The sequence below is a fragment of the Chelonia mydas genome, chromosome 9 (assembly GCF_015237465.2).
Source record: "Chelonia mydas isolate rCheMyd1 chromosome 9, rCheMyd1.pri.v2, whole genome shotgun sequence".
Classification (NCBI taxonomy): Eukaryota; Metazoa; Chordata; order Testudines; family Cheloniidae; genus Chelonia; species Chelonia mydas.
The window spans coordinates 89,747,725-89,772,662 of NC_057855.1; the positions used below are offsets into that span (position 1 = coordinate 89,747,725).

At 45.2% G+C, this 24,938-nt stretch overlaps 1 protein-coding gene across 3 annotated transcripts in view; it reads right to left on the minus strand.

Annotated features, from left to right (window-relative positions):
- PASD1 (PAS domain containing repressor 1) overlaps positions 1-24,938 on the minus strand; it is a 90,533-nt gene that overhangs the window by 45,762 nt on the left and 19,833 nt on the right. Inside the window, exons 2-5 of one of the 3 annotated variants that reach the window (XM_027822579.3) lie at positions 9,597-9,653; positions 7,128-7,282; positions 5,620-5,711; positions 3,558-3,647 (exon numbers count right to left, since the gene is read on the minus strand). In XM_027822579.3, the coding sequence (XP_027678380.2) occupies positions 3,558-3,647; positions 5,620-5,711; positions 7,128-7,282; positions 9,597-9,628 (369 nt within the window). In that variant the 5' untranslated portion in view covers positions 9,629-9,653. Of the gene's footprint in view, positions 1-2,576; positions 2,633-3,557; positions 3,648-5,619; positions 5,712-7,127; positions 7,283-9,596; positions 9,654-24,938 lie in introns of those variants that run through there. The other 2 variants (XM_037909758.2, XM_043521956.1) reach the window with 2 other exon arrangements.

Consider the following 24,938-nt stretch of genomic DNA (forward strand, 5'->3'; position numbering starts at 1 on the left):
GAATATCAGGGTTGGAAGGGACCCCAGAAGGTCATCTAGTCCAACCCCCTGCTCAAAGCAGGACCAAGTCCCAGTTAAATCATCCCAGCCAGGGCTTTGTCAAGCCTGACCTTAAAAACCTGTAAGGAAGGAGATTCTACCACCTCCCTAGGTAACGCATTCCAGTGTTTCACCACCCTCTTAGTGAAAAAGTTTTTCCTAATATCCAATCTAAACCTCCCCCATTGCAACTTGAGACCATTACTCCTCGTTCTGTCATCTGCTACCATTGAGAACAGTCTAGAGCCATCCTCTTTGGAACCCCCTTTCAGGTAGTTGAAAGCAGCTATCAAATCCCCCCTCATTCTTCTCTTCTGCAGACTAAACAATCCCAGCTCCCTCAGCCTCTCTTCATAAGTCATGTGCTCTAGACCCCTAATCATTTTTGTTGCCCTTCGCTGGACTCTTTCCAATTTATCCACATCCTTCTTGTAGTGTGGGGCCCAAAACTGGACACAGTACTCCAGATGAGGCCTCACCAGTGTCGAATAGAGGGGAACGATCACGTCCCTCGATCTGCTCGCTATGCCCCTACTTATACATCCCAAAATGCCATTGGCCTTCTTGGCAACAAGGGCACACTGCTGACTCATATCCAGCTTCTCGTCCACTGTCACCCCTAGGTCCTTTTCCGCAGAACTGCTGCCTAGCCATTCGGTCCCTAGTCTGTAGCGGTGCATTGGGTTCTTCCGTCCTAAGTGCAGGACCCTGCACTTATCCTTATTGAACCTCATCAGATTTCTTTTGGCCCAATCCTCCAATTTGTCTAGGTCCTTCTGTATCCTATCCCTCCCCTCCAGCGTATCTACCACTCCTCCCAGTTTAGTATCATCCGCAAATTTGCTGAGAGTGCAATCCACACCATCCTCCAGATCATTTATGAAGATATTGAACAAAACCGGCCCCAGGACCGACCCCTGGGGCACTCCACTTGACACCTGCTGCCAACTAGACATGGAGCCATTGATCACTACCCGTTGAGCCCGACAATCTAGCCAGCTTTCTACCCACCTTATAGTGCATTCATCCAGCCCATACTTCCTTAACTTAAGGATTTCAAGATTTCAAAATTTGGCTTCATTCCAAATTAGGAAAAAAAGGTAAACATTTCAAAATTCTCCAGGAAGGAAAATTCTGAAAATGTCTTTTGTTGCAGGTGGATTGAAATGTTTTGTTTCAATTTCAACTTGTAAATATATTTTGTATAGCATAATGCAACATAACAACAATATTTGAAAACTGAAACAAAAAGTACATTCAGAACCAAAACATTTTGGTGCAAAAGTGTTGAAACATCATTTCAACATCATCAGAACTTTTTCCCCTGGTTTTCTTCTGATACAAAATTCCAGTGAAATCAAGCCGATTTCACAAAGCATTTCAAGATCAATGGAACTGCATAGTCCAATGGAATGTGGTTTCTTTGAAGCTTCTCTAACCTGCTGACCAGAGTCAGAGTCAAGGCAACACGTGTTTGTGCCCTGTCTACACTAGCATTTACAATCATATCAGTTAATGTGTTAAACCATGGCAAAAAAATCAGAGGTAGACATGCTATCATATATGCACATGCTTGGAACCAAAGAGTAGAACTAACTACACTTCGGAGGGAATAGAAACAACTTCTGTACCAAATTGTTGCTTACTAGTGTAACACATTCTTCCCAGAAACCTCAGGCTTCAGACACGTCTAATGCCCATGTGCTTTTGATCAAAAGTGGGGAGATTTAGCCCTCACACCATCTGTACATTGTTTGAAAATAGCATTATCAAGAGCACATTCCATGACCACAATATTTTCCAGACATTTGGTGGAATAAACAACACACATAAGTGGCCTCAGATGTACAGAAAGCTGTGGCTACTATGATTCTGCATTTTTTTTAAGCTAAGTCAGAGATCCTAATGCAAAATCTATTACTGAGGGATTTTACAGCAATTTGGGATAGTCCCTAAGGGTCTGTTGGGTTCATAAGCTGTCAAGGTTCCTTCCCCACTTTGAACTCTAGGGTACAGATGTGGGGACCTGCATGAAAGATCCCTAAGCTTATTTTTACCAGCTTAGGTTAAAACTTCCCCAAGGTACAAACTTTTACCTTTTGCCCTTGGACCTTATGCTGCCACCACCAAAGTGTTACACAAAGAACAGGGAAAGAGCCCACTTGGAAACGTCTTTCCCCCCAAAATATCCCCCCAAACCCTACACCCCCTTTCCTGGGGAAGGCTTGATAAAAATCCTCACCAATTTGTATAGGTGAACACAGACCCAAACCTTTGGATCTTAAGAACAATGAAAAAGCAATCAGGTTCTTAAAAGAAGAATTTTAATTAAAGAAAAGGTAAAAGAATCACCTCTGTAATCAGGATGGTGAATACCTTACAGGGTAATTAGATTCAAAACATAGAGATTCCCTCTAGGCAAAACCTTAAGTTACAAAAAGACACAAAAACAGGAATACACATTCCATTCAGCACAGCTTATTTACCAGCCATTTAAACAAAAGGAAATCTAACGCATTTCTAGCTAGATTACTTACTAACAAGTTCTAATACTCCATTCCTGTTCTGTTCCCAGCAAAAGCATCACACAGACAAACAGACCCTTTGTTCCCCCGCCCTCCAGATTTTAAAGTATCTTGTCTCCTCATTGGTCATTTTGGTCAGGTGCCAGCGAGGTTATTTTAGCTTCTTAACCCTTTACAGGTAAAGGACTTTGCCTCTGGCCAGGAGGGATTTTATAGCACTGTATAAAGAAAGGTGGTTACCCTTCCCTTTATATTTATGACATAAGCCAAGGAAGGCATCACCTTCATCCAGTTAGTTCTTGCCTCCATGACAGATACAATATGGCTAATATTGTGTATGACAAAGCACAACTGAATGGAAATTGACTACACCAGATGTGTGAGTGGATTGCAGCACATGACAGGTTTCTCAGTAAAAGTGAAGTCACACAGTGCTTCTCCAGCTGAAGCATCTCACAGCCCAGCAGACCCCACGTGGGGAATGCTGCAACTCCCAATTCGCAATGTGGCAGTAGATATTAGTCAGGTATACAGTATTACTAACCTGAATGGAAGATATGATTTGAGAAACGAGGGAAAATATCAGTCACACTATATATCCTGCTCATGCACGCTTGTGTTGGCTAAGCCACTTGGACACTGCAGCTGCATCAGAAAGCTACTTCTTGCACAGGGCCGAATTCTGACCCCACTGAAGTCAATGGAAATCTTGATGTGGATTTCAATGCGGGTGGCAGAATTCATTCCTCTATAACAATCTTAGGGTCAGACTGTGCATGGCAGGCACAAGGCCACCTGGACGATGTAATTGAGCTATATCACACAGCCCCAAGGAGCTCTGTGAAGGCTCTCTGTACACAACCCCTGAGCTTGCTGGGGGAGTGTGCATGCTACACCAACTGAGGGATGTTGTTGTCGAGTCTCAGGCGTGTAACAATCTGAACATTCTAAATTAAAAACCAGACGTCCAAGCGTTATGTTGTTAGAACTTACCGGTAAATGTCCAAGAAGAGAGGAGACACTATCAGACACATAAATAATAATCCCGTCAGTGGTAAGTGCAATGAGAAATCCATCTAATGCCTAATGATAAAAGACAGGGAGAAAAATAAGAATGTACCTGTACTTCAAATACAATATAGAGGTAATTGTTTTCAAAAGTGACGCCTCTAACACTTGGCAACCAACATAAATCCATTGTAGTTCAGCATAGAAAGAATAAAAGTAATTACTAAACATGGTGCCTCATTCAGAGTCCTTCTAGCTAATTACTTTCTCATTAGCATTAATTTAACTTGCATTTTGCATCCACGGAGTCTTGATTTAACATGAAGCAAGATATAGGATGTCAGATTCCTCATTCACCACCCATACAATCCTGCTGACTTCAGTGACTCCGATTATATGTAGCAATTTACGCAATTGTTAACCTACTGACTAACAGAGATGTCACATACCATCACGGTGAGCACAGAATGGAAACGACAGACAGACAGATACAGATTTACCAATTTATAGCTAAAGCCAATGAGATTTAAAAAGTTATTTATTTTGCTTACACCTGTTTAACAGATTACAGAAATTATTGTTTTTTACTTTAGTTTGGTTTCTCTTTTCTCATCTACAATGGCTGCCCCTACTTCTCCCTTGCTGGATGACTGTATCTCTGATGTATAAATAGCATGTGTAAACTCCACAGAGTTAGCAGGGCCCTGAAGCATTTGAGCTTACATGATGGGGAACTCAGCATTGGAGCTGAAGTTCTCTTTCCCTTCATTCTGAGTCAGTGTGTTTCCTTCCTGTATTACTAGCCCAGGACCCTATTCTTCTAGGACAGCTACCCAGTTCAGGAATGTTTTATCTCCAGTCAGCACAACAAACAAAGCAATCTCTTCCAACACCAATGCTAATGATGCTCTGTAGTTTAGTTCACAGGCAGCAGAGATGGGTGGTGCATCCATCCATTCCCCCTTCCCCGATCACCTCTCCTCACTCACTCAGCCCTGGCTCAAGCATGAAGAGCAATAGAGACTTGAAAATAAAGGTCCCAAACTGTCTCAGCCCAGATTAGTTTTGTGACTAAAAAGCAAACCAGGACACAGTGTGATACAGTCACACAGAGCGAGAGCTATTACAAACTCCCTTCCCCCTGCCATCTCTCTCAGGCTGGTGTCTGTTTTGATTAAACCCGAATGAACTAACTTGTTTGGTGAGAGCAACTCCTGGAAAGAATGAACAGATTTTTCCAAGGAGGTCACTCATCACATCCTGATGAAAAGGAATAACCAAGACACTGCAATGCTGCCCAGCATACACCCTTATTCTGGTGCAATTGCTTTCAACCGATGGGATAACTCACAGCCGCAATAGCATGCCACATGGAATCAGAAGCAGCCTTCTCTAAGAAAGGCTTGCAGAAATCTCAGCTCTTCTGCAGGATGTGTCTCCACCTGCTAAGAACTTTTGTATGCGAGAACCAGGGTCTTTCTCCTCTACATGTTTCATGCAAAGGCATTGCTGGCAAACGGGGTGGGATTCACCGTTCTCTGTTTACCCACAAAACAGGTACAGCACAGGGCATGCAACAGCATTGTGGGTTTTCTCGCCCTGTCCTGCGGACAGGCTTCAGGCTAGACCCGGGAAGGAGCGGGTCGCTCAATCTCCAGGTCCATTCAGCTTTTGTCATCTGTCACTCTGGTGGCTGTTCTGTGAGGTGGCTCCCTGCCCTTTTCTCCCCACACTGGATTTGCCACCTGCTCAAAGCCAGACCAGGTGGATAGTAACAGAAAGTTGTTTATCATCTGTAAACTCTGTATGGGGGAGGGACCATCTTTTTATCCTGGGTTTGTACAATGGGGACCTGCCCCACGACTGAGGCTCCCAGGCCATAACACAAGCAATAACAGTAATAGTAATAATCTGATGGCAGTTGATGCTCTCCAGGAACGAGCTATGTAGTCTCAGTGCTAGAGGATGCAATGACCGAGAGATGAAAGGCACTGTACCCCTGAGCCCGCCTCTCCCCCACCCTCAGAAATCTTTCATTTCTTCTTACCTCTAACATCAACTGCGTGAACTCCTCATTGCTAAGAAACGAAGGCTTCCAGTCTTGTCTAATCTCACAGGCCTCGGTCTGTGCTGTGATTTCTTAAAGAGAAAATATCAGAAAAGCAACAGGACCCACATCAGCTGGATTGTTTTTCATTTTTGAGCTAGATTTTTCAAAAGGAATAATCTCCTCATAGGGAAGTCTCAGCTCCAGCATCGTATGAATGTCATTGGGAAGATCAAGAAAAGGGGAAGACATAAAGGAGGCGGAAAAGGAGGTACGAGAATAATTTTAAAAAAAAGATCGGCGCCCAAATTCTGCGGTCAGTTAAGTCAGTGTAAACTTAGAGTAATCCCCTCAGAGCCCATGGGGTTACTCCAGATTTACAGTGGCATCGCAGACAGCAATATTTGACCTCAAATCTGAAATTACCTACTAGGAGCCCACAGGAAGGGGAATTACTCAATTCATGGTGCAATGCACACCTGCTCAGGGCACATGCAACATAGGCAGCCACCTGGAGCATCCCTTAGCACTTATGTGGCCAGACACCAGTTGTCCCTTGTTCATAGGGGTGTTTGACATGCTCCATGAGGCTCCAAGCAACAGAATATGGAAATACCTTTCCCTCATGCTACCCAATGCTCTTCTGTTGCCCTTGCCTGGTAGCCACTGACCAACTCTGCTTTGTGTGCAATCACTCAGCTCCTGCGCTCTGCACGAGCGGGGGCATGTCTTACATTGCGTGAAGGAGCCAGGAGATAGCTCTGAAGCAAGACATCTGGTGCCCCTCCCCTATCAACACAGGGAAGCAGGTTCAGGAAAAATGAGACTTTGCTGCGGGGGGTGGTTGTGGGGAAGCAGGAGAATGAATGAAAGGGGTGGGAGTCAGGAGAAAGCAAACAGCAAAGGGGCCATGGGGAGAAAGAAATATGGGCACCAAGAGAGCCAAGTTGTGGGGAGAGACTGGGCAACAGATCACATAGTAAGGGCCAGGGCATCTGGGAAAGAGGGGAAAGATGGAGAACTGGGACAACAGAACCTGGCAGAGCAGCGAGGGAGAGATGAGCAAAGAGGATTAAAGGCAGAGCAGAAGAGGCAACGGGATGGCACAGAGGGGAGCAAGGAATTAGAAAATGTACAGTGGGGAGCAAGAGATAGGGAGAGCAAACCAACCCAAGAGATGCAAGGGAATACGGAGGGCACGGGTGGGACTAGAGCTCTGTAGTTAGACACACGGCTAGGCTCTAGCCTAGAGCTGCAAATTACAACCACTCCCCTTTTCAAGCGCTTTGTGGTTTAACCCTGCATCAGAGAATTCAACCTCCTCTGAAGGCCGACTCTGGCTATTAGCCCTTCCTCTCTTCACTGCTCCCACCACTCTGCCGTTCTGCAGCTCAGTGTCCCTGTTCTCACCAGAAATAAAGTGCCGGCCAGCTGCTCTGCTGACCCCTTTAGCGATTCTCACACACCCCTTGGAGGGCGGTAAGAGCAGGCCGAGGACTATCCGATACCTTTCTGTTTCTGTAAGAAGTCAATGGTCCTCTGCAATATTGTGGACTTGTCCATCTTGAGAGGGTGGCCATGACCCTGAAGCATCGTGCAGAGCTCTTTGATGAGGACATTGAACTGGTCTCGCCTTTTCTTTTCAGATTTGTTGCGTGATGCCCTGGTTGATCAAAACACAGGCACCATTAAGGAAAGCAAGGGGTGTATGTCTCGATCCTGCAAGGCACTGAGAGGCTCTGGCCCAGCACATGCTTAAATTAAAGCACTTGAACAGTGCTATTGGCTTCAGTGGGTCTACTCCTATGCTTAAAACTAAGCATGCACTTGAGAACTTTGCTGGATGGGGGCCAGAGTGCTCAGCATCTCACAGCAGGATCGAGCTCACAAGGAACATCTGGAGGTGAGAAAAACGATGGATATTCTTTGGAGTGAATATGTTTATTTATTTAGGTAGGGTTTTGGTTGGTTGGTTTTGGGTGGGGGTTTTTGAAAAGAGGTGGTCATTTGGTATATGCTCGAGCTGTGTGAATAGCGGATTTTTTGGTTTGCTGCCAATTTAAAAGAAATATTTGAAATATTGCTTTGGGTCAAACCAAAAACAATTGTTTCAATTTCGCAGCAAATCGAAAAGTGGAAAAAAAAATTTATTTTCGGGTTGACCCAAACATTTTTGTTGTGACAAAATCAAAACGTGTCATTTCAATTTTGACCTTTTTAAAAAATAAAAATAAATTGTTGTTTAAAATAAAATCGAAGACAATTTTGAAAAGTCGTTTCAAACTGAAAAATTGAAATGTTTCACTTTCTCCAAATTTTGGGGTTTTTTTTGACTGAAACAATTCCATGAAATTGATATGAACTTACAAAACATCTTGATGTCACCAAATCTGTATTTTTCACTGACAAAAAACTTTCATGTGAAAAATGTCACCCAGTTCTAATGTATGCATTATTTTCAAAGGGCTCTCCACCTGGCCTCTGAAATTGCAGCCACGACTGTGTATGCTTATAGTTTTCCGAGTAGTTGCTTCGAGACTGGTTTTTTGCATTGTGTGTGCCAAAATGGGCGAGATACCTATTTCCTGATTTCTGCACACAAGTATAACATGCATACACAAGTTTTGTGCCCAGAAAAACTTGCCTGTGAAAAAACTGCACAAAATTGAGGCCACACAATAGTTTAAAAATCTGAACTGAGTAGAAACGTGATGTACGAAGAAACCACACACCAACTTCCAACCTGCATTAATAATGGTTAATTACCGAATGAAAACACTGGGTCTGAGACACTTCGCCCCCACCCTCTGCACATCTGGTGTGGGGTTTCAGAGTAGCAGCCATGTTAGTCTGTATTCGCAAAAAGAAAAGGAGGACTTGTGGCACCTTAGAGACGAACAAATTTATTTGAGCATAAGCTTTTGTGAGCTACAGCTCACTTCCTCGGATGCATTCAGTGGAAAATACAGTGGGGAGATTTATATACATAGAGAACACGAAACAACGGGTGTTACCATGCACACTGTAACCAGAGTGATCACTTAAGTTGAGCTATTACCAACAGAAGAGCGGGGGGGGGGGGGGGGGGAGGAGGAGGGGGAAACCTTTTGTAGTGATAATCAAGGTGGGCCATTTCCAGCAGTTCCCCCCCCACCCCCCTGCTCTCCAGCTGGTAATAGCTCACCTTAAGTGATCACTCTGGTTACAGTGTGCATGGTAACACCCATTGTTTCATGTTCTCTGTGTATATCAATCTCCCCACTGTATTTTCCACTGAACGCATCCGATGAAGTGAGCTGTAGCTCACGAAAGCTTATACTCAAATAAATTTGTTCGTCTCTAAGGTGCCACAAGTCCTCCTTTTCTTTTTGCGAATACAGACTAACACGGCTGCTACTCTGAAACCCCACACCAGATGTGCAGAGGGTGGGGGCGAGGTGTCTCAGACCCAGTGTTTTCATTCGGGCCCATTTGTATTTGGAGTGAAAGTCCAAAGGCAAATTAGAAAGGTAGGAGTTTTATCAAGAGAAATGAATTCACACCCAGGATTAAACTGGAACCTCCTCTAAGCTTCACAGAGAAACCATCCTCCAACAAGATACTAAATCCAACCAGTGAAATTCCCAACCAGGAGCACAGAATCATCATATCAAACAGGAATTGGGTGATCAATGATCCCAAGGGCAAGACAATGTAACCTAGCAATTTCTGAGAGCTGATTCGCCTTTTCTTAGGCGTCAGCTGCACCACCGGGTGATGAAAAAGACTGCGTATTTGTCCCTGTGCCAACTCTGACATATAAAGAATGCAATCTTGCTCCAGTGAACTCAATGGGAGTTTTGCCTTTGAAACCCACAGTAGCCGAATGGGGCCCCAAAAAGCATTCCAATCACAAGGCAAGCAAATCGTGGCCCATTTCCACATACGAGAGAGATTTAACGCACACCCCTTCCAGTGCTCTGTATGTCCATCCATACCTCTTTGCCCTGTCTTTCTCATCTTCATCCATCAGCTCGTTTACACAACACAGGGTTCTGGAAGGAAAAAGCAGGGTTTACCTCCTTTAAGACCTGGGAAACATTGTCCAATTACACTGACGTTGACAAGTCAGAACCGTTGACTCTAATGCACAAAACAATTAAAATCCAGGTTATTCATTTTGATTCTATCTTCACTTTCCCCACCCTCCCCTACTTAATGGTGCTTTTCTTTTTACACTGTATATTCAGCATTTAGAAGTGATGTTTGGTTTGGCTATCAACTCAAAATATATAGTAATACCTTTGTGTGACGGAAAAATGATAAAACACACTATAAGGCAAATTCTGCCCAGCGACTTGCATGTTTATCTGAGTGCAAGGCGCATGGGGGGAAATCAATAAACTTATATTTTGCAAACTTAAAAAAGGAGAGCCAGTTTCAGTGTATGGTCTGCGCCAGTCTGTGCTAGCACAAGCTCCTGTTGCTGGTAAATCCACCAGGATGCAACTGCAGTGGTGGAAACCTCCCTTGCAGCGGAAGCGTGGGAGAGGGGAATATGGAGCTAGTGTTGTCCATGAAGGGAGCAGCATTCGGCAACAATAGGATATGATGAAGTCTGCCAAAGGATTCAAAGGCCATTGAGTAAATGGAAACACTCGCACTGATTTCAATGGGCTTTGGATCAGGCTCCTCGTGCATCATCTCAGCAGCCTCCTGCCACGGTAAGTAGCTGTAAGCTAAAGCTGTTGCCTACCTGGCAGTAAACCTGGGAGAGGAAGGCAACAGCACGTGGCCTCCCTGGGGCACAGGGAAGTGTAACTGGTACCTCTCTGCACCAGCTGAGGTGAATCAGTGCCGCAGTCTTTATTTTATTCTAAGTTCTTTCACTGCACAGGTAAGGGCAACAGTGGATGACAACTCCCATCAAGAGCCCTCTGCTCTTGATTCCAGTTAAGTGATGGAAAATTTAACACAACAAGGGTAACTTCTTAAACTGGCAATTTACTCTCTGTGACTCAGATTGGCCAATCCGGGTCCAGTCATGTTCCAGATCTGTCAAACGGGCAGAGGCAGACAACCCAGCCACAATCATCCCACACCCTTAATCTCCCAGAGCCAGCCTTGCCAGGTCACAGCCCGCCTAAGAGAGCTCCAAAACCAGTCCCCACATTGATTGGAATCTACTCCTGTCATTAACTTTAGCAGCCAATCAGAGTCCATGGTGCTAATGAGCACTTTCGCTGGCAAGCCCTTGGCAACACACCCAGTGCCCCAGGAACATTCTTGATTGGACAGATCCAAATATTTCCCCTGCTGCTGCATGCCAGCTCCAACCCCAAATGACTTAATAGCTCTAAAAGTTGCACGAAATAGAGCTGCCCACAGTGGACAGGAAAAGAGCATGGCTGGCTTTTCAAAAGATGATGCCTAAATTAAAGGCAAACCAGAGGTTTTTCAACTCTGCTTAGCCTCCTCTCTCCTGACCTCACCGCAAGAGGCAAACTGGGCAAAGGAAATGAATTGAAGGATTCATTTCTTCCCAAAAGGTGAGGGCACATCAAAGGAAGGGAGTGGTTCCATATCAGATAGTGCACCTGAGCGCACATAACCGAATCAGAAATTACCTGCTCTATTCCTCAGATTCATCAGTGCAGACTGACAGGGGAAGGTAAGCACTTCCTATCACCATGTAAATAGAGATGGGGCAAAATTAATCCTTACAGGGAGAACAAATTTTAATTAACCCACAACTGTACTCAGACTAGCAAGCAACCGCTATTAAAAGCTGAAAAACCCTTTTACACTTACTTAAGAATATGCTCTCTGTTAACCTGTCCAAGCTCAGCAAAGCCTCAGGGAGCTAAAGATTTTGGGCCATGTTCTGGGCTAATTTACACCACATGCAACTCCACTAAGCCCAGTGGAGTGGAAGGCAGTGCAGAACTTGGCCTGTTTGTTCCATACAACCTCATGGGTCACTTGGGCTGATGAAACACTCACTTTGGGCTATTTAGAGTCATTCCATGGGCTTCAAAGGCCTTTGGATCTGGCTCTAAGGGAAGGGAAGGGAAGCACTGCAGAATTTAGCACCATGTTATATTACAATATACTTTTACCTTTACATTCAATACATTTTCAGCGACATATTTAAAATAAGCTCCTCTTGCAATAGCATTTCTTGGATTTGGACACCACTGATCTTCCCTTTGCCCACTATTTTTAATGGAATTACACTTGTATTAGCGTACGTACCCACACGCACACATGCTTTAAGTTTTTAATTCATGCGTTTTCTCTGTGTTTCCTGATTGTGTAATAGTGTTACTATGCCATTTTCTTTCAACCATTAACTTATACGTAATTGTAACCCACACACCTCCCGGGTGTGGTGTTCTGCTGTCCCATGCAGTGGCACCGAGACCACCTAGAGGGAGATTAATGAGTCTGCTCTACAGCCTTAGCTAACAGCCTCCTCCTCCTACTGCAGGCTTTTAGCTCATGCAGTAGAGGCTCATGCACGAAGTCCCAGGTTCAATCCCGCCTGTCGACGACTGGAGTCTGGTGGCTTTACAAGTGCCCACTTGTAACACCGACAGACTCTGGTCTTCGTCGGGGAGGATCGAACCCGGGACCTCAGTGCATGAGCCTCTACTGCCTCATTAATCTTTTTCTTTTCTATGCTTCAAGAGAATTTTTATGCAAGTTGGTGCTTCTGATGAATCTCTCTTTTCTACCAAAGCAACATGACTAAAGCTCAGGTAAATGATTGCAAAGGTCAGCTGGAAGCAGCTCAGGAGGTCTTAGTTCTTCACCGGCTCCCACCTGGGTTCGAGGAGAGTTTAGACATGTAAGAAGGGGACAGTTGCTTCCTACCTGTTGACCAGTAAAACAGCATAAACCAGTGGTTCCCAAACTTGTTCCACCGCTTGTGCAGGGAAAGCCCCTGGTGGGCCGGGCCGGTTTGTTTACCTGCCGTGTCCGCAGGTCCGGCTGATCGCAGCTCCCAGTGGCTGCGGTTCGCTGCTCCAGGCCAATGGGAGCTGCTGGAAGCGGCGCGGGCCGAGGGATGTACTGGTCGCCGCTTCCAGCAGTTCCCATGGGCCTGGAACAGCGAACCGCGGCCACTGGGAGCCATAATCGGCCAAACCTGCGGACGCAGCAGGTAAACAAACTGGCCCGGCACACCAGGGACTTTCCCTGCACAAGTGGCGGAACAAGTTTGGGAACCACTGGCATAAACACAGAACCTGAAAGAGGATTTTCCCCTCTCCTACTGGCCAGAGACACATTTGTATTTGTAACTATATAGGAGGATGTGGGAGGAGGGAAGGAGAGGGGACTGAAAAGGTGCTCCCCAGAGGTCGTGGGCCGGGATTCCTGAGGAATCTGTTTGGACTGGTTTTTAGCTAAACTGTCTGACCCACAGGATGGGAAAAAGTTGCACCAAAACAGTGAAGTTCAAGACAGTTTATGGTGTGTTCTTGTACGACTCCAAGTGTATTTTATATCTGCTTTACTCATTCTTCGGGCCAAAACTCTGCCCTCGGATCTCCATGTTCATCTCTGACTGAAGTCAACGCGAGCGATAAATAATCATCCAAAGATGGAACTGGACCCCTCCAGTATTGCTTGCTATTCCTTTTACATTATTATCACCTCTCCAATTGCTTTTGAGATAAATGCTAATGAGCTCTCTGAGCTCCTTTTTAAATCAAAGATTTTAATTACTTTAATTCTCCCGACCCTTTTCTTTTCTCCAGATCATCTCATTGTCCCTCTGCAAGGCACATCATTTCTCAATTACCCAATTTTGTCATATTCTCTCTTCTTTCTGCAAGCCCACTGATAGCCCCCACAACAGGAGCACAAATGTCTCTAGAGTATTAGGAGCTGAGACTTTTCTTGTTTCAAAGGACACGTTCTCATGAAAAAAAAACAAAACCAACAACCCTATGAGTACAGCTGAACTCTTGATAATTTCAGGGTCATCATCGACAATGATCATTTGCTGTCTTACCAAATTTAAAGAATATTTAATCCAACCATGCTGTTCAAATTGACAGCTCTGTGCAATAGCCTCATGGCTGTTACTGTTGATCTTATTATCACTGAGCCCGGAGAATCAATTTGAGACGCACTAACAAGCTCCTGACATTACCAATTCAGTATAAATTGGCAAAAAAGGAAGGTGAATGACTGACGATGTCTATATGTTGGGTATGTGAAAAAACTAGCAGTTTGTTCATGGTTCACATTAATTAAAAGCACTTAGACGAGAAGGAGACACAACTATGAGGCTGGTCCGAGTGCTGATATGGCTGCTGTTTTAGGTGAGTGTAAAGCAAGTACCTTGAGAAAAGCAGACGAGAAAGATTTGGGGATTGAAAATAGGGGGCCGCTGCTGAATACCATGAGTGACACAGACAGAAAGCCAATGATATTAAGATACTGTGGGCATGCATTGAATGGGGGGGAGGGTCGTCTATGAGTAAATTGAGGCAATAGGCCAAGTTCCAGTTCATTGGTGCCAAATTCACTTATGTCACTAGGTTTGCACTGAGAATTTAGCTCAGTGAACTTGTAATATTGTGGCTACATCTCAAGAGGACTCAAAGACCGCCTGAAGAATAGGAGAGCACGAGAAAACCATTCAAGGCTTATGCTGAGTTCTTTCAGTATGAAGTGCTTTAATAATTTAACTGCGGCTAGTTTTATTACTGTTTCCAGTTTGAAACGTGTACTTCCAGATTGACACAGACAAAACTTTATACATCCCCTGATGAAACAGCAATGGAACTGCTGCTGAAAACACCACCTACATAACACGTGTCAGTGCTATGGGTCTGGCACGCCTTATCTTCACTTACATCATCTTTACACCAATGTAACTGCTTTTACTTCAATGGAATTATTCCTGCTTTGTCCTGGCATGAGAGGAGAATGAGACCACAAAGTATTTACGTTCTCCTGCTGATCTATAAATAGTACTGGAACTTCTACTCTTAGCTGAAATTTCTTATACCTCCATTAATTTTATTTTTGCTTAGAGACTAGTCCTCCGGAAAAATAAGCCACCCAGAAATTCTCCTGAAGTTCAAGCATTTTGGAGCTATATGTGCATATTGTTTTTATGAGCGAGAAAAGTTTTTATTCCCTTTGAATAACTTAGGAGAACAAAAAATGGGGTCGGAATAGGGTGATGGTGGATTTTATTCAAATTTTCCAAAAAATGTAACTTTGGGCTGAGCCCACAAATAGAAAAATTCAGCCAAAATGGAGAATTTTCCCAAGTCATGAATCAAACCAAAGGATTATAAGGAAGTCTGACCCATAACTTTAACTACAGTGTTGACGAGCAATTGAATGCCATTCTTTGCAATGTCAGTTATCTCTGTGGCGATGTTTTCATCAGCCTACACAGGTGGCCATCTTCCTCATCAGCCTTAACAGCTGAATAAAGAGAAGCTTCTTAATCAGCAATAATACCTAGCTCTTACATAGCACTTTTTATCAGTATATCTCAATGCACTTTAAAAAGGAGATGAATATCTTTATCCCCATGTTACAGATGAGATAACTGAGGCACAAGGCAAGAAGCTACTTGCCCAAAGTCATCCAGCAGGCCAGTGGCACAGAATATGAGTCATAAGACTCATGAATCATAAGAACGGCCATATGGGGTCGGACCAAAAGGTCCATCTAGCCCAGTAACCTGCTTTCCGACAGTGGCCAATGCCAGGTACCCCAGAGGGAATGAATAGAACAGGTAATCATCAAGTGATCCATCCCGTCGCCCATTCCCAGTATTCCCAGTCCAAGTGCAGTGCTCTACCCAAGATACTTTATGTAACTGTCTGTTAACCCCTATCAAGCCTGAATTAGGAATCATGCACGCTGATCTATACCACTACAAAGTGGAGGTGACAAATCTATCAAGTTAGGTTTGTATATCCCCCTTGCACACACATAAATGACTACACAAGCTGCCAGAATTAGGCTCCATGTGCCTATCCTTATGGGATACAGCCAACGATGATGAGAGATCGGGTGAATCAACAAGAGACTTGGACAGCAAACGGTGAAAGAAAATAGAGTCTACAGATCAATACAAATGTCTTAACAGTCAAGGCTGTGGAAGAATGAATGTTAACAAACACACACAAAAGCTTTTCGCATGATGCAGCAGAATGGTGAGCTATAAAAAGACCTACCATAAAGGGTACACTTAAAGACAAAATATTCTTAACTGGATTAAGCACTTCAGAGCTAAATTTAGTCCTAAGTGCTCTTTGTCTTGTTGTAAGATGGAGCTAAATATAGTACTCAGAATATCGTAAGGGTTGTGGCCACTCTTAATGGGGGTAGACTAGCAGCAGTAGGTTTGCATATAAGAGTGTTTTAAATAGTTACAGATAGAACAATTACATCTTTTACTTTAACTGTATTAATAATCAGAGGAATCAAGATTTGTTGATGGCCAACCGAATAGCCTCTCCTGAAACACTCAGAAAGATTCTAGAACTATTCAGTATCCTGCCTGATTCCAAGAATGCAGCAAAGAGATAGAACAGCTTGTCATCGGTCCCAACTATTTGTTATTTTTCCCCATCCAAGGTATGTGCTGGTAAATTACCCAGCAGAGAAATGTGGATTTCATCAGTCTTGCAGCCCTCAGAGGGGAAGAAGGTCCCCCAGCCCGAGTCGTCTCTCCCCAATATCAGCAGGAGAGTTTAAAAAAACAGACATAGCATTTTTAAGGGTAAATTGCATTTTAGACCTGTCAATCTTCAGAGTGTTCAAAGTAGTTTCAAGGGTTAGAAAAAGGGGAATGGGGTACGACAGTCTTAACAGGATAAAGGGACTCAGTAGCTCAATGAATAGTTGAAATGCTGTTTCATGCTACTGGCAATATTCTGGCAAAATCATCCCCACCCTGCCCAAAAAATTAAGAACATCCCTTTGCTTCGCAAAAGTAAAAAAAAATCTCTGCTTGTCTGAATTCAGGAGACATCTGGATCTGTGGGCCTTTGATTGCAGAAATGTATGTTTACTAGTCTACTGCAAATCAGCAATTAATATAAACCCACAAGGACAAAGTATATCATCAACTTGAAAATTACTTTTTCCTGTTAATGGAACACTAGGTCAATTAAGGATGTCCCTACAAACATCTTCAGGTTGGGATTTTACGCGTTGATCCGCCAAATGCTTATGCATGTGCTTACTTTTAAGCACCTGATTAGTTCTATTCTTCTTCTTCAACGCTTAGCTGAACGGTCAGCCATAACAATCATTGGCCATTTGGCCTGTTCCTGTGCGCTACAAGGGCTTGACGGCCCGAGAGTCCAACATCGGACCAGACTTGAGTTAGTTTCCTTGAACTCGTGATAAAGTCTACCTGAGGGCCCAATCCTGCAAAAATTTCTGCATGTGCTTAACTGTATGCATTGTGAGTAGTTCCTTGACTTCAATGGCACTATTCACATTGTGTAAAGCTAAGCTCCTATGTAAATCTTTGCAGGATCAGGACCTTAGGTAGTATTTGGCAGGTTAGGGAAGCATTAGCATTCTCAAATATACACTGTAGAAAGAGATTTTATTTATTACAGTGTGCCCATGTAAATAATAGAAAGACAAGGTGGAACAGGTAATATCTGGTATTGGGCAAACTCTGTTGGTGAAAGAGACAAGCTTTTGAGCTTACACAGAGCAGTTCTTCAGGTCCTCACCCACCTTGTCTCTCTAATATTCTGGGACCAACACAGCAAACATGTAAATAATATATTTTGTGAGCTTGCCCTCAAATTCAGGATGAAGAGCTTTGTAGCACAGTGTGACGCTACAATAAATAAGAGAGCTGATGGCATTCTCCAGCAATAGGTTTTATATGTCTGTATGCTAATGTTTCATTCTTCTTGAGGCAACAGGAGGGAATGACTGTGGTTGACAGCTAAACAACTGATTTAATTTTTAAAAGGCTGAATTTAACTTTTTCAGTAAAGTACAGATTCAATTATGCCATGTGAATGTCAATGACATTTGAAAACCAGACAGTGCTTCATCATCTCTATGGTTGTTTAGCACAAAAAGGAGTCATCACTATGGAGTTTACATGTCAGAGCATTAAAATTGGTTGCCTGCCATTTGCAGATTCTTGCAGCTGTAACCAGCCTCTTGCCAATCACAAATGACTTTTAGGGCTGGCCAAAGTGGAGATTTCCCTACCTGGGGCAGCAGTAGGGGCAGGAGGCTCTCTCGTTCTCTTTTCACTAGGAGGGCTCACATTCCAAAAGCCATTCACCTGTCACTGAGATACACAATTCCAAAAAGCACATGGCTCACTAACCTAGTACCACAACTACCAGCAAGCAGCAATTTGACACAAGTTTCCTCAGAAACGTTACCCCATGGCCTCTCCTCCTGGCCCCAACAGAACTGTGGGATGCTTTCCAGAGAGATACATTGAAATGCAAGGCAAAAAAAATGGAGGATTAAAATGAACACCACTAATCCAAATGAAATGGAACACAGAGGCACCCACTTTCTTTTTTTATCATTATTTCATTCTCTCCTTCAGCTTCCCTGTATCTTTCTCTTCAGTTCCATCTGTTGTTTTTTCCACTATTCCTGTCCTCCATGTCTCTTTTTTCCTCGTCTTCACATTTTGTAAAAACATTTTATTAGCAAATTCCACAGTACTGCCCCTTCCTATATGGTGTTCTCTCCCTGCTCCCTTTAGCTCTTGTCTCTCCCTGCCCTCCTCCCTCCAGTGGTTTCTCCCACTTTCTTCTTGGTTCACGTTCTGTTTGTTCTCCTCTCCTCCTTTTCCTGGGTATCTTCCTTCTTCATCTATCTCCATTCCCGGATGACGGAGACAGATACCCCACTAAAAAAGCATCTGATGTCCTGCTCACTCTATTCTGTGGGGTCTAACACCTGATCTAATCTGTGGCATAGTATTCAGTTGTATGACATCAATGGAGCTATTTCAATAAGAAATATCAGCATGAGTAGGAATGTAGGGGGCAGGGGAACGAACATCTATGCAAAATTCATGTTGCATGAAAAACAAGTAAGATGAGTTCTGATTCTGTACTGTTGTTAGTTTCTCGTAACTGGGGTAATTGGAACTGTTGCTACTCTTCTCTGGTTGATCAGGATTTAAATTTAACTTGTTACTTGTGACAGCTTTCTGGCTACATTCATGATGACAATAACACTCTGAAGTGGCTTCTAAGAGGTGACCAAAGAAAATGGATCAGACAAAACAATCAAAGGCTGTTTTGGAACACAGTGTTTCAAAACAGAATTGAAATGAAAGATACGGAGATATACAACTGTGGGTTTTTATCCCAGTATATGCTGTTGTCTGACAATAAAAAGAAAAAAGAGACTAGAAATACGAATAGACACGCTTGAAAAGAAAAGAAGATTAGAGGAGCACTGAGTTCTGGGGGACTTTAGATCCCGGGGAAAACAACCGGGCAACCTTGTTTTTGCTACACTAATTTACTAAGCCTTGGTAGAGCTACAATACTGGAGCAATCATTTAAAGTATTTCCAGGGTTTCTGGTATTTATTTTATTAGTTCTATCAATTTCCTAAAATTCTGAAAATGTGTCAGGAGGCAAAACCACTGGTTCAAACTCCTAGAGTAGCACAAAACTATACTGTAATTCCACTGGCATATATTGACACAGGATGGAAACGTATGTGCAAACTGTGCCCCCTTCCCCCGCCCCCCAGCCCTCTTAGCCCTGGTCTACACTAGGACTTTAGGTCGAATTTAGCAGCGTTAAATCAATGTAAACCTGCACCCGTCCACACGATGAAGCCCTTTATTTCAACTTAAAGGGCTCTTAAAATCGATTTCCTTACTCCACCCCCGACAAGTGGATTAGCGCGTAAATAGGCCTTTCCTGGTCGAATTTGGGGTACTGTGGACAGAATTCGACGGTATTGGCCTCCGGGAGCTATCCCAGAGTGCTCCATTGTGACCGCTCTGGACAGCACTCTCAACTCAGATGCACTGGCCAGGTAGACAGGAAAAGAACCGCGAACTTTTGAATCTCATTTCCTGTTTGGCCAGCGTGGCAAGCTGCAGGTGACCATGCAGAGCTCATCAGCAGAGGTGACCATGATGGAGTCCCAGAATCACAAAAGAGCTCCAGCATGGACTGAACGGGAGGTAAGGGATCTGATCGCTGTGTGGGGAGAGGAATCCGTGCTATCAGAACTCCGTTCCAGTTTTCGAAATGCCAAAACCTTTGTCAAAATCTCCCAGGGCATGAAGGACAGAGGCCATAACAGGGACCCAAAGCAGTGCCATGTGAAACTTAAGAAGCTGAGGCAAGCCTACCAGAAAACCAGAGAGGCGAACGGCCGCTCCGGGTCAAAGCCCCAAACATGCCGCTTCTATGATGAGCTGCATGCCATTTTAGGGTGTTCAGCCACCACTACCCCAGCCGTGTTGTTGGACTCCTTCAATGGAGATGGAGGCAACACGGAAGCAGATTTTGGGGACGAAGAAGATGATGATGATGATGAGGTTGTAGATAGCTCACAGCAAGCAAGCGGAGAAACCGGTTTTCCCGACAGCCAGGAACTGTTTCTCACCCTGGACCTGGAGCCAGTACCCCCCGAACCCACCCAAGGCTGCCTCCTGGACCCGGCAGGAGGAGAAGGGACCTCCGGTGAGTGTACCTTTTAAAATACTATACATGGTTTAAAAGCAAGCATGTGAAAGGATTAATTTGCCCTGGCATTCGCGGCTCTCCTGGATGTACTCCCAAAGCCTTTGCAAAAGGTTTCTGGGGAGGGCAGCCTTATTGCATCCTCCATGGTAGGACACTTTACCACTCCAGGCCAGTAACACGTACTCGGGAATCATTGTACCACAAAGCATTGCAGTGTATGTTTGCTGGCGTTCAAACAACATCCGTTCTTTATCTCTCTGTGTTATCCTCAGGAGAGTGAGATATAATCCATGGTCACCTGGTTGAAATAGGGTGCTTTTCTTCAGGGGACACTCAGAGGAGCCCGTTCCTGCTGGGCTGTTTGCCTGTGGCTGAACAGAAATGTTCCCCGCTGTTAGCCACGGGGAGGGGGAAGGGTTGAGGGGGTAGCCACGCGGTGGGGGGAGGCAAAATGCGACCTTGTAACGAAAGCACATGTGCTATGTATGTAATGTTAACAGCAAGGTTTACCCTGAAAGAGTGTAGCCACTGTTTTATAAAATGTGTCTTTTTAAATACCACTGTCCCTTTTTTTCTCCACCAGTTGCATGTGTTTCAAAGATCACAGGATCTTCTCCTTCCCAGAGGCTAGTGAAGATTAGAAAGAAAAAAAAAACGCACTCGTGATGAAATGTTCTCTGAGCTCATGCTGTCCTCCCACACTGACAGAGCACAGACGAATGCGTGGAAGCAAATAATGTCAGAGTGCAGGAAAGCACAAAATGACTGGGAGGAGAGGTGGCGGGCTGAAGAGAGTAAGTGGCGGGCTGAAGAGAGTAAGTGGTGGGCTGAAGAGAGGGCTGAAGCTCAAATGTGGTGGCAGCGTGATGAGAGGAGGCAGGATTCAATGCTGAGGCTGCTGGAGGATCAAACCAGTATGCTTCAGTGTATGGTTGAGCTGCAGCAAAGGCAGCTGGAGCACAGGCTGCCACTACAGCCCCTGTGTAACCAACCACCCTCCTCCCCAAGTTCCATAGCCTCCACACCCAGATGCCCAAGAATGCGGTGGGGAGGCCACCGGCCAACCAGCCACTCCACCACAGAGGATTGCCCCCCAAAAAAGAAGGCTGGCATTCAATAAATTTTAAAGTTATAAACTTTTAAAGTGCTGTGTGGCATTTTCCTTCCCTCCTCCACCACCCCTCCTGGGCTACCTTGGTAGTCATCCCCCTATTTGTGTGATGAATGAATAAAGAATGCATGAATGTGAAGCAACAATGACTTTATTGCCTCTGCAAGCGGTGATCAAAGGGAGGAGGGGAGGGTGGTTAGCTTACAGGGAAGTAGAATGAACCAAGGGGCAGGGGGTTTCATCAAGGAGAAACAAAGAGAACTTTCACACCGTAGCCTGGCCAGTCATGAAACTGGTTTTCAAAGCTTCTCTGATGCGTACCGCGCCCTCCTGTGCTCTTCTAACCGCCCTGGTGTCTGGCTGCGTGTAACCAGCAGCCAGGTGATTTGCCTCAACCTCCCACCCCGCCATAAACGTCTCCCCCTTACTCTCACAGATATTGTGGAGCGCACAGCAAGCAGTAATAACAATGGGAATATTGGTTTCACTGAGGTCTAAGTGAGTCAGTAAACTGCGCCAGCACGCCTTTAAACGTCCAAATGCACATTCTACCACCATTCTGCACTTGCTCAGCATGTAGTTGAACAGCTCCTGACTACTGTCCAGGCTGCCTGTGTATGGCTTCATGAGCCATGGCATTAAGGGGTAGGCTGGGTCCCCAAGGATACATATAGGCATTTCAACATCCCCAACAGTTATTTTCTGGTCTGGGAATAAAGTCCCTTCCTGCAGCTTTTGAAACAGACCAGAGTTCCTGAAGATGCGAGCGTCATGTACCTTTCCCGGCCATCCCACGTTGATGCTGGTGAAACGTCCCTTGTGATCCACCAGAGCTTGCAGCACTATTGAAAAGTACCCCTTGCGGTTTATGTACTCGCCGGCTTGGTGCTCCGGTGCCAAGATAGGGATATGGGTTCCGTCTATGGCCCCACCACAGTTAGGGAATCCCATTGCAGCAAAGCCATCCACTATGACCTGCACATTTCCCAGGGTCACTACCCTTGATATCAGCAGATCTTTGATTGCGTGGGCTGCTTGCATCACAGCAGCCCCCACAGTAGATTTGCCCACTCCAAATTGATTCCCAACTGACCGGTAGCTGTCTGGTGTTGCAAGCTTCCACAGGGCTATCGCCACTCGCTTCTCCACTGTGAGGGCTGCTCTCATCTTGGTATTCATGCACTTCAGGGCAGGGGAAAGCAAGTCACAAAGTTCCATGAAAGTGCCCTTACGCATGCGAAAGTTTCGCAGCCACTGGGAATCGTCCCAGACCTGCAACACTATGCGGTCCCACCAGTCTGTGCTTGTTTCCCGAGCCCAGAATCGGCATTCCACAGCATGAACCTGCCCCATTAGCACCATGATGCATGCATTGGCAGGGCCCATGCTTTCAGAGAAATCTGTGTCCATGTCCTGATCACTCACGTGACCGCGCTGACGTCGCCTACTCGCCCGGTATCGCTCTGCCAGGTTCTGGTGCTGCATATACTGCTGGATAATGCATGTGGTGTTTAATGTGCTCCTAATTGCCAAAGTGAGCTGAGCGGCCTCCATGCTTGCCTTGGTATGGCGTCCGCACAGAAAAAAGGCGCGGAACGATTGTCTGCCATTGCTCTGACGGAGGGAGGGGCGACTGACGACATGGCTTACAGGGTTGGCTTACAGGGAATTAAAATCAACAAAGGGGGTGGCTTTACATCAATGAGTATTTCAGGCAGGACTTCACGGAGGGTTCCAATAAGAAATGGTGCACCTAAGTAATTGTTCTTATTGGAACAAGCAGGTTGGTCTGGCCTCTGATTGATACATGGTTAGATTTACCTTGCTGCACCTTCTCTGTGAGTGACTGCAGCGTGACCTAGAGGAATGAGTCCCCTAGACGGGGGAGGGGCGGAAGCAAATGAGTACAAAACAAATCTGGCCTATTTCTTGTTTTGATCCACTCCATCTATCTTTTACATCTTTGGCTGGCAGCAGATGGTGCAGAAGGACTGCAAGCCATCCACATCTCATGGCTGCTCGGCAGAAGACGGTGCAGTAGGACTGCTAGCCATCCTCATCTCTTGCCTGCCTGGCAGAAGATGGTACAGTAGGACTGCTAGCAATCCGTATCACCTGCCTGCTCACCATAAGACAGTTCAATAGGACTGACTGCAGGACTAAAGAGAATGACCTGGTCAAGTCACTCCAAATTTAGTCCCTGCGCACATGTCTGCCCAGGCGCTCCTGGCCGACGTGGCCAGGAGCACCTCGGACATGACGATGACGGCTACCAGTCCTATTGCACCGTCTGCTGCCACAAGGCAATGGGTTGCTGCTGCTGTGTAGCAATGCAGTACCACGTCTGCCAGTACCCAGGAGACATACGGTGACAGTTACCTGAGCGGGCTCCATGCTTGCCGTGGTATGGCGTCTGCACAGGTAACTCAGGAAAAAAGGCGCGAAACGATTGTCTGCCCTTGCTTTCACGGAGGGAGGGAGGGAAGGGGGGCCTGACGATATGTACCCAGAACCACCCGCGACAATGTTTTAGCCCCATCAGGCATTGGGATCTCAACCCAGAATTCCAATGGGCAGCAGAGACTGCGGGAACTGTGGGATAGCAACCCAGAGTGCAATGGTCCGGAAGTCGACTCTAGCCTCGGTACTGTGGAAGCACTCCGCCAAGTTAATGCACTTAATGCACTTAGAGCATTTTCTGTGGGGACACACACACTCGAATATATAAAACCGATTTCTAAAAAAACGAATTCTATAAATTCGACCTAATTTCGTAGTGTAGACATACCCTTAGATGAGCTCCTCAATTCACTGGAGGCCACTCTGACAGCGAGATGGTACATCTATGTTGCACTATCAGATGATAATGGCAACGGCACCATTAACAAACATCCACTTCTCCAAAGTCAGCACTTCAATAGGAAGTTGAGTCTTCACATCTTGATTCTTGGACGGGTAATGACAGCCAAGTTCCAGATCCCTAACCAAAGCCTGAGCTCAGCACAGTAAACTCCCCAGGGACACGGGGGGAAACTGGGGCACAGAGAGGGGAAGTGACTTGCCCAAAGTCACCCAACAATCCAGGCGCAGAGCTGGGAATGGAGTCCAGGTCTTCTGAGTGCCAGTTCAGTGTTCTAGCCACTAGGCAACGCTGCCTCTGCAACCTACCTTTGCTCTCATGCTTTCGCCAAACATGACCAGTGTGGTGCCCGCTGGCCGAGTGCATTCGACACAGTTCTACTAATTATACTTATCTTGAGTCGCATGCTTAACCCTCTAATTCTCTCAGCAGAGAACCTGGCCCATTCTCTCCAGCAGGAAGAGGCAATCCTAGCCTCAAGGTAACACTTGTAGAGACGAACCATTTTATTAATCTCTTCATAAGATTAATAACACAAACCTCCCCCGCTCCCCAGCCCTCAGTCGGGAATACGTAAGAAATAAATCTGCTTATATCTTTTCGGAGGACATTCTGTATGAAACAAAATCTTGGTTGCCTCAGAGTTCACCTACTCTTGTGGCCTATTTCC